General features: G+C 52.6%; 1 protein-coding gene across 1 annotated transcript; it reads left to right on the top strand.

The window, feature by feature from the left end:
- Positions 1-3,759: 3,759 nt before the first annotated feature.
- On the top strand, positions 3,760-8,658 carry EPO (erythropoietin). The gene is made up of 5 exons (XM_087714320.1): positions 3,760-4,558; positions 6,901-7,028; positions 7,332-7,421; positions 7,532-7,699; positions 8,164-8,658. Exons 1-5 carry the CDS (start codon positions 4,546-4,548, stop codon positions 8,299-8,301), a joined length of 537 nt encoding a protein of 178 aa, XP_087570446.1. The 5' UTR covers positions 3,760-4,545; the 3' UTR covers positions 8,302-8,658.
- The last annotated feature ends 1,489 nt before the right edge of the window (positions 8,659-10,147 follow it).

Here is a 10,147-nt window from a genome sequence, read left to right as displayed (position 1 = left end):
ACACATTCACCGTCCCCACAGCCACACGGCAAACCTCTGGCACGAATCGCCCCGAGATACCGCCATGCCTGTGAGTTCTAGTCCCGCCTTAGGCATGAAAGCCGGGCTGGGTGACTTTGAGCTGACCACCAGGAGACGGGGAGTTCTAATCCCACCTTAGGCACGGAAGCCGTGTGGCTGGTTTTTTTGAGCCAATCCCTTTCTCTCTCAGCCGAGCCCACCTCACAAGGTTGTTGTTGTTGTTGTGGAGAAAACAGGACTGTGGGGTGCTCAGCTATACTACTGCCCTCTCCCTAGAACAGTATTTCAACCTTGGCAACTTGAAGATGTCCGGATAAATAAAAAATAAACTCCCAGAATTCCCCAGCAGTGGTTAGGACAGTGTTTCTCAACCTTGTCAACTTGAAGATGTCCGGACTTCAACTCCCAGAATCCCCCAGCCAGCATTCGCTGGCTGGGGAATTCTGGGAGTTGAAGTCCGGACATCTTCAAGTTGACAAGGTTGAGAAACACTGCCCTAGAGGCTCTGCGTGGCTGCGGTTCCCTGGCACAGCCTTTGGCGCAGTGCTGTTCCTTAGTCCCTTCTTGTGTCAGCAGTTCCAGAGGCCAAATACGATGCCTGCACTTGTACAGTGGGATTAACCAGTATTCCGCGTTCACACAATACGCTGAACCTCCCCTTCTTTCAATGACCTGGGCTTTGCCGGGCAGGCTGGGTTAAAACCAGCTCATTTGCAGATTGTGCCATTACTTGGAAACACCTGGCTGGACAGGTAAGGTGATGGTGCCCTTCCCTCCCTCCCTCCCTTTTTCTTTCTTTCTTTCTTTCTTTCCTTCCTTCCTTCCTTCCTTCCTTCCTTCCTTCTCTTTGCAGTGGGAAAAAGCAGAATAACAACCGAGCTGGAAGGGGCCTTGAAGGTCTTCTAGTCCAACCCCCTGTTCAAGCAGAAGACCCTAAATCATTTCAGACAGATGTTTGTCCAATCTCTTTTCTAAAACCCTCCAGTGATGGAGGCACCCCCAACTTCTGGTGGCAACTTCTCTTCCACTGGTTGATTGTTCTCGCTGTCAGGATTTTTTATTTTTTATTTCTATGTTGCTTCTCTCCTTGATTAGTTTCCACCCATTGCTTCTTGTTCTACCCTCAGGTGCCTTGGAGAATAGCTTGACTCCCTCTTCTTTGGGGCAACCCCTGAGATATTGGAAGACTGCTATCCTGTCTCCCCTGGTCCTTCTTTTCATTAAACATTAGACATACCCAGTTCCTGCAACCGTTCTTCATACGTTTTAGTCTCCAGTCCCCTAATCCAGTGTTTTTCAACCACTGTGCCGCGGCACACTAGTGTGCCGTGACATAGTATAAGGTGTGCCGTGGGAAAAACACCTTATATATAGTCAATATAGGCACAGAGTTAAATTTTTTAAACATTTTCTAATGGTGGTGTGCCTCGTGATTTTTTTTCATGAAAAAAGTGTGCCTTTGCACAAAAAGGTTGAAAAACACTGCCCTAATCCTCTTTGTTGCTCTTCTCTGCACTCTTTCTAGAGTCTCCACATCTTTTCTACATCGTGGCGACCAAAACTGGATGCAAATATTCCAAGTGTGGCCTTACCAGGGCTTGAGACAGCAGTAAAGAGATGCTGCATAGGGAAGAGAGGAGAGAGAGAGAGAGAGAGAGGGAGGGAGAGAGAGAGAGAACGAGAAAGAGAGAGAAAGACAAAAGAGAGAAAACGAGAGAAGGAAAGAGAGAATGAGAGAGAGAGAACAAGAAAGAGAGAGAGAAAAGAGATAAAAAGAAAGAAAGAGTGAACGAGAAAGAGTGAGTGAGAAAGAAAAAGAGAAAGAGAGAAAGAAAGAATGAGGAAGAGAGAAAGAAAGAATGAGGAAGAGAGAAAGAAAGAGAGGAAAAGAGAAAGAAAAAGAAATATAGAGAGAGAAATAGAGAGAGAGAGAATGAGGAAGACAGAGAGAAAGAGAGAGAATGAGAAAGAGAGGAGAATGCGAAAGAAAGAGAAAGAAAAAGAGAAAGAGAGAATGAGGAAGAGAGAGAGAAAGAGAGAGAAAGAGAAAGTGGGAGGGAAAGAGAAAGAGTGAGGAAGAGAGAGAGAGAAAGAGAAAGGAAGAAAGAGAAAAAGAGAAAGAGAAAGAAAGAGAAAGAGAGAAAAAAGAAAGAGAAAGAAAAGAGGGAGAATGAGGAAGAGAAAGAGAAAGAGAAAGAAAGGAAGAGAGGAAGAGAGAGAAAGAGAGAGAGAATGAGGAAGAGAAAGGGGACAAGAAAGAGACAGAGAGAGTGAGGACATTTGGGTAGTCCTTGACTTATGCCCACAAGGGAGCCCAACAGTTCCATCGCTAAGCGAGACAGTTGTGAAGTGAGTTTCGTTCCATTTTGCAAACCTTCCTTGCCACAGTTGTTAAGTGAATCCCCGCCGTTCTTACATTAGCAGCACCGTTGTTAAGCGAATCCGGCTTCCCCCCCTTGACCTTGCTTCAAAGAAGGCGGCCAAAGTGGGTCAGGTGACCCCCAGGGAGACCGTCATAAATAGTGTCTGAGCGTCCAAATTTTGATCCCATGATCACGGCGGATGCTACCACCGTCCTAAGTGTGAAAAACGTTTGTGTCTCCTACCACGGCTTACTGGAAGTCGGAAAATGGTCCGTTTCCGGCCTCCAGGGGTGGTGGGGGAGACGGGGGAATCCGCTTTTGCCCTCCCCAGGCTCCAAGAAAGCCGTGCGCAAATGTGCGGTGCAGCAGGGTGGGGGGGGTCACGTTCCCATGCGCAGGGGGGGCATTAAATTATGCGAGGGGGGGTGATAGTGTACACGTGCGTGTTTTTGGCACTCGAGGCAAAAAAGGTTTGCCATCCACTGCCCTCGAATCTCAACAAGCTTGCAAATTCCAGGCCGGGCTTTTTCGGCGGTACTGCAGGCAGATGGGCCAGAGGGGAACACACCCCCCCCCAGGGCTCCCCACATCGGAGCTGCTGAGACAAGCAGTCGCCGGCCCCTCTGAGGTCAGCCCCCCACCCAGCCCCCCCTTTTTCTGAGAAAGCCCTCCCTGCTCGGCCACCCACATGAGTGGACATCAGTGGCATTTACCAGAAATGGAATGGACGAGACAGAAAGTGCCGGATGTTTTAACTGGGCCAAAACTTGACTTCTCTTGCCAACTTCTGCCCCCCACCCTCCTCCACTCTGTGCCAACTCCATGCCAAAAGCAGGAGGAAATTATGAAGGACAGTAACTCAAAGTAGAATTAAGGTAACTTAATTCTGGCAGGGTTTCTCCATTGAGTGGCTGGAATGGGCACCGTTTAAGGCCGGGGCAGGATGGAGAACATTCAGACGTTCCTGGCACGACCCAGGTTGGGAAACTGGCTGTGGGCCGCATCTCTCCTTCTCATGGGGGAAGGGGGGGACGACCCTCCCAGGGGAGGGGAGACAGCCCCACAACTGTCACAGGGGCTCTGTCCCTCAAGGTCACGCCCCATGCCCCCCACGCCACCTGGGCATATTCCCACCACCGGGGCGTTTCCAGAAAGAAGGGGCTTGCAGCAGGAGGGCAGAAGGTCAAGGGTGCTTGAGGGCCAGGGGTCGAGTGATCGGAGGTGGGTGGGTGGGTGGGGGGTTGGGGAGGGGAGTCCCAGGCCTCAGGGGGAGCCCTCTGGCAGCCACACAGACCAGGGCCACTGGCCAGAAGGTGCCTTCTCGTCCTCTTCCTCCTCCAAGTGTCCGTGGGGAGGAAACGAGCCATCCTCGGCCGCTTTCTGGCACCGGTCAGTGGCCGCCCGCCAAGCCGTTGACCTTCTCCCCTTCCAGGCCTTAACCTGTGGCTGGCGGGGGGCCAGAGGGAGACGTGCTGCGTCTTGCATGGCCCTTCGCGGAGGACCGGCGGAGAAAGCCCCCTTGATTTCCGCCTGTCCGGCCGAGGGGAAACTGCCCATCTCCCCCCCTGGGGCCGGTCCAGTGAAATTCTTGCCTTCAGAGAAGGAAGGGTGCTTGGTGTGCTGGTGGGGGGGGGAGAGAGAAGGCATCTGGGACGCAGAGCAAAGAGAGCAGCGGATGAAACATTAACCGTGCTGCCTCGTGCGCCTGGTGTCGCAGCTCGGGAACTGGTGCCTGGGGTCTGCAGGAGGTGAGCCAGGGGGTCTCCTGCAAACTCAGGTGGGGAGAGTTTACACCGGGCGAGACTCCAGACAGGGCAGGAATCTCTCCCATCGCTTCTCAGCCCCCGGAGAGGAAGAGGGGCAGCGGTGACAGCCAGGGGGCTGCCGGGACCCCAGAGGGACGCCGGAGCAGGGAGCAAAGTTCTGGAGAGGCTCAAACTCTCAAGCAGAGTCCCGGCTGGCTGGGAGAGGAAGCCCTCTGGAACTCACCTGTGGCCCCTGCCGGACTCCCCCACCGGCACACTGAGGAGCGCAGCGGAGGCGAGGAAGGGGACCGACCCGTGCCCACCTGGCCAGAGAGCCCCCCGGCTTACCCAGCCGTCGATGGAGAGCCGTGGAGCAAGAGGGGTCCGGTAGTCGCTGGGACCATGAAGTGTTGGCTATGGGGATCTCTGGTAAGTGGTGTTGCTCCAGGGCTTGGCAAGAGGGAGGGCAGCCCCGCCGTGCCAGCCTTGGGGATCGATGGCGCTGGGCACCGGCCAAAAAGGTTGGCTGTCGGGGAAACCGCGGGGACGCCCTTCCCATCCATCAAAGTCCACGGTCTTTGGGGGGGGGAGGGCAGGGTGCCCATCATCCCCTGCCTGGAGGGGGCCCGGGATGGGAACACAGTGTTTCAAGGATGGGGCAGGCAGAGTTAACCCAGAGTTGGGTACGCCTGGCCAAGCATCAGCGAGGAAGACCGAAGATCGGGCATTTAAATCAGGGGTGCGTGTGTGTGTGTGTGTGTGAAGCTGCGGAGTTGGGGGACCGCCAGCAGGGCTGGAGGGGCCCCTATTTCTACCCCTCTTTGTGGTCATCAGCTTAGGGAAGGGATAACCGTCCTTGCCAAGGAGCTTCGGGGATAATCTCCCCCTTTGCAAGCAGAAGGAAGCGGGCACAACTCCCCCCTGTCGAAGTGGGTTTGAAATTCAGGGGGATTCGCCCGGTGGCTGGCTGGGCTTCCCGCAGGTAGGAAAACCGAGGCTCGTCTTCATGCCCTCTGGAAGCCCCGGAAGCTGCCCGGGTGGCCCCAAGCTGAGGATGTGGGAAAAATCTTGCACGGATTCCCAAGTGTGACCGCCTCGGACTTTGGCCCCCCTGGAGAGAAACCAAATTAGTTGAGCGTTGAAGGAATGGGCTGATAAGGCATCTGTCAACACTGCAGGCCGAGAGGGGAGGGATGAAGGGGGCGCGTGGGGCAGGGGAGGTGAGAAACGCAGCAGCAGCAGCAGCAAGGCGAGAAAATGGGGGGGGGAGGAAAGGCCCCGTTTGCCAGCTGGGGCCAGGAAGTTCAGGGGTCCAGCTGCCCAGTCCTGGGGTTGAGGGTGACCCCCAGCTCGATCCTTAAGTCCGGCATGGATGGTGGTGGAGAGATGGCCAAGGGAGAAGGCCAGGAGGGGCCCTTAGCATGTGGGGGGGGGGCAGAGACAGAGGGGCCCCGGGACGCCAAAAGACGGAGGAGAGCAGCCAGGAAGCCCCCTCCTGCCCCCTGAAATTGGGTGCCCACCTGGCAACGTCAGCTAGAAGACCTCCGAGGTCCTATTCGTGTTCTGCTGTTCTTTTGTCCCATTATTCTTTCATGACGTTTTTATATTCTTTTATTCTTACCGTTTGTTATTCTGTTGTTCTATTCTGGTATACTGTTGTTCTGTTGTTCTGTTATTTTGCTATTCTTTTGTTCTGTTATTCTGTTGTTCTGTTACTCTGGAACTCTGAGCAATCCTTTGCCTTGGAATCTCATTTAATTTTGGATGCTAGTTGGAACCCTTTTATTCTGTTATTCTATTAATCTATTATTCTGCTATTCTCTTAATCTGTTATTCTATTATTCTATTATTCTGCTATTCTCTTATTCTATTATTTTGTTATTCTCTTAATCTGTTGTTCTATTATTCTACTATTCTATTATTTTGCTATTCTCTTATTCTGCGATTTTGTGATTCTGTTATTCTCTTAATCTGTTATTTTATTATTCTATTATTCCGCTATTCTATTATTCTATTATTTTGTTATTCTCTTAATCTGTTATTCTATTATTCTACTATTCTATTATTTTGTTATTCTCTTATTCTATTATTTTGTTATTCTCTTAATCTGTTATTCTCTTAATCTGTTATTCTGCAATTCTCTTAATCTGTTATTCTATTATTCTATTATTCTGCTATTCTCTTATTCTATTATTTTGTTATTCTCTTATTCTCTTATTCTGCAATTCTCTTAATCTGTTATTCTATTATTCTATTATTCTGTTATTCTATTATTCTCTTAATCTGTTATTCTCTTATTCTGCGATTCTGTGATTCTGTTATTCTCTTAATCTGTTATTCTATTATTCTGCTATTCTATTATTTTGTTATTCTCTTAATCTGTTATTCTATTATTCTACTATTCTATTATTTTGTTATTCTCTTATTCTATTATTTTGTTATTCTCTTAATCTGTTATTCTCTTATTCTGCGATTCTGTGATTCTGTTATTCTCTTAATCTGTTATTCTATTATTCTGCTATTCTATTATTCTATTATTTTGTTATTCTCTTAATCTGTTATTCTATTATTCTGTTATTCTGTGATTCTATTATTCTCTTAATCTGTGATTCTGTTATTCTCTTAATCTGTTATTCTGTTATTCTCTTATTATTCTATTGTTCTCTTATTCTGCTATTCTGCTCTTATTCTGCTATTCTCTTCTTCCGTCGTCCTTCTTCTATCCCCGGTCTCTCCTTGACCGCAGCCTCTCCGCCTTTCTCCCCGCGCAGGGCTGATTCTACTCCTCGTTGTGTGGGCATCCTTGGACCCATCCTTCCCGGCCCCTGCCCAGCCCGTCTGCGACCAGAGCGTCATGAACAAATTCATCCAGGACGCCAGCAGGATGGAGAAGGACGTTGTAAGTCCCGAGTCTGTTGCTCTGAGTGACTCGGAGGAGCCCAACCCTCCCGCTGCTCAGAGGAGCAATTTCCGCCTAACACTTAAACCCCCGGAGGGACTCAGGGAAGGGCAGATTCAGGCAGGGACTCTCTTGTACCCATCCCAGCCGGCTTCTACCGGACGTTGCAAGGAGCTGCCCCTGAGCCTGAAATAGCCTCCAAACTTTCCAGAAGTTGCAAGCAATCAAACCCTGGAGTCCTGGGGCTGGGTGTGGGTCCTCGGAGGCCATCTAGTCCAACCCCCTGGTCCCGTCTCCCCACAGGTGGACCTTTGCGAAGACGCCTGCAACTTACCTGAACAGGTGACGGTGTCGGACACGCGGGTGAATTTTCCGGACTGGCGAGCAATGGACGTAAGTTGAATCTGGGGCGATGCCACGCGGGAGCCCCACGGGCGAGGAAATGGCCCGTCGGCTGACCGCCTTCTCTTTCCTTCCCCCCCAACTTTCTCTTTCGGCCCCAGAGGTCCAGGCAGGCCTGGGAGGTGTGGAGTGGCCAGGCGCTTCTCTCCAGCGCCGTCGGCCAAGTCAAAAGCCAGCAGCCGCGGATGCAGCCTTTCCTTCGCCAGCTGGAAGTGATGGAGAGCGGGTTGAGGAGCATCCGGGAGATTCTGCGCAGGCACAATGCCCAGGTGAGGACACGCAGGGGTGGGAGGGCCCTCTGCACAGGCTCAGAGGCAACCGCTCGGCTGTTGTGTCCAGGGACATCAGGGAGAGAGGGGCCACTTCGGCAGGGAACGCATTCCCAGGTCAACGGAGACTTTGCTTCCCTATTTCTCCACCTCGGCCCCTTTAAGAGTCGTGGACTTCAACTCCCAGCATGCCCCAGCTAAACCAATGGATTGTCTTGGCCGGGGCATGCTGGGAGTTGAAGTAACTGCTGCGAATCTGGATTCATTTCACAACTGTGCTAACTCACAACAGCGGCGGCTCCCTCGGCAAGAAAAACGGGCCAGAGATCATTGTAAAATTGGTCTCGCTTAGCGACGGAAGTGCCAGGCACCGTTGTGGCCGTTAAGTCAAGGACGGCAGTCCTAAACGCCTCCGGGGCCTGGGCCCTTCCTTGTCTCAACCTTGCTCCCTTCCTCTCCGACAGGCAGGCCCCGCGGAGGAGCCCCTCCCTCGGACGTTGAGCGTGCCCACTGTGCCAAAACTCTTCAGCGTTTATGCCAGTTTTCTGCGGGGGAAGGTCAATTTATTCCTCGCCAGCGTGTGCCAGGGGAGCGGCAGGTGACCAGGGGGGGGGGCAGCCGCTGGCCACTCGGCGTTCCTCCCCTTCCACGGGGAGAGGGAAGACCCCCTCGGATGGTCGCTTGAAAGACACAGGCGTGCAAGACACACCGCGTCTCGCGCGCGGCAACTCGGGGGCCGTGCCAACGGCCGCTCTGGATCGGACCGCCAAGAAGCCCCCACCACCACCACGGAAACCACTTCTGCACACTTCCAGGTGTCACCTGAGTCCGGGGGAGTGAAGGGGACGAGGCAGCCCCCCCACCCCGAACCCATGTTTGAGAGTGGCTGCTTCTGCAGTGAGACGGCGCAAGGGGACGAGATCAAAGGAAACAGGGATGGAGGTCTGGGGTCTCCCCCCCCCCCAAAAGCCCCCGTTGGCCACCAGCAAAGAGGAAGAAACCAGGGCTGGAAAAAGGGGGGTGGCATTGAGGCTTCTAGATGTGCTTGTGTCCCCCCCCCGCCCCCCAAATCTGCACCATCCCAACCCCACGCGGAGCCGGTTTTGGGTGAAATTCCCATGCGTGGACATGCGTGGTGGCGCTAAGCTGGGGCAACCGAAGCAGGGGGTTGGACTAGAAGACCTCCAGGGTCCCTTCCCACTCTTGTTATTCTACTGTGTTCCAACTAAGCTGGTGGGAAGCGGTGGGGACCCCCCCCTCTTTGGGAAGGGGTGTGTTTGTGTCAAGGACGTCCTTCGCCTGGGGAAGGAGGGGGTGTCACTTGTTCAAGCCGAACCCCTTCCACACTTGCACACACCCCCACCCATGTGCGCGGTGGCAATAAAGGCTGAGCGGATCAGCTGGGGACCTGGCAGGTGTCAATCAAACCATGGCCGACTAGGCATTGAAGCCTTTTAAGCTAAAAACCCTCCATAGGCAGTCCTGGACGTACGACTGTTCATTTAGTGACCGTTTCAAAGTTACAACGGCACTGGAGAAAGGGACGTAGGGACGTTTTTCACACTTACGACCGTTGCCGCGTCTCCACAGGATCAAAATGCAGACGTTTGGGCAGCTGACTCGCGTTTATGACGGCCGCAGCATCCCGGGGACACGTGAAGCAGAGTCCAGTGAGATGGGGCTTAGGAACTGTACGACTCATGTAACAACTGCAACGATTCGTTTAACAACAGTGGCAAGGAAGGTCACAAAATGGGACAAGACTCACTTAACGACGGTCTCACTTAGCGGCAGAAATTTCAGGGTCCGCCGTGGTTGTAAGGCAAGGACTGCCTGCTTTGTCAGAATGAGACAAGGGTCTTTTCACAAAGATGCAGCCCCCCCCTCTATTCCCCATCCACAAAACGTGGGAAAGTGGGGAGGGGGCTCCTTAGGGTGCCCCCCTTGAGTGATTGACAGCTGCCAGGCAGCACATCCAACGGCTGGCTCTGGCCTGGTTGCAAGTAGTCCTCGACGTACGACCATTCATTTAGCGACCGTTCCAAGTTAGCACTGAAAAAAGAACTAGTCCTCGTAGTTACGGCCATCACAGCACCCATCCCCCCACACAATCCTGCAATCAAAATCCATTCGCTTGGCCACTGGGACGTCTCGGCATTCAGCGTCATGCATTTACGACGGTGTCCCTGTTCCCTGGGGGACACAAAGCGGACCTTCTGAGAAGAACGATGGCAGTGATTCGCTTAACAACCATGGCGATAAGGCCGCGAAATTGGACGTGGTTCATTTGCCAACCGCCTTGCTCAGCGGCAGCCATCCTGGGCTCACTCACAGTCGTAAAACCGAGGACTTACCCACCACTGCCGTTTATCCGGGCAACTTCTAATGTTTTTTTTAAAGGGCGTCCTGTATACATATGTATAGTTTTACTCTTAAGGCAGGGGTCTC

Source organism: Thamnophis sirtalis, unplaced genomic scaffold (assembly GCF_051295495.1).
Source record: "Thamnophis sirtalis isolate CommonGarterSnake01/CBP01778 unplaced genomic scaffold, rThaSir2_p1.2 scaffold_4, whole genome shotgun sequence".
NCBI classification, from domain to species: Eukaryota; Metazoa; Chordata; class Lepidosauria; order Squamata; family Natricidae; genus Thamnophis; species Thamnophis sirtalis.
The sequence above is the reverse complement of the archived record's forward strand: the minus strand, read 5'-3'. Positions and strand labels throughout refer to the sequence as shown.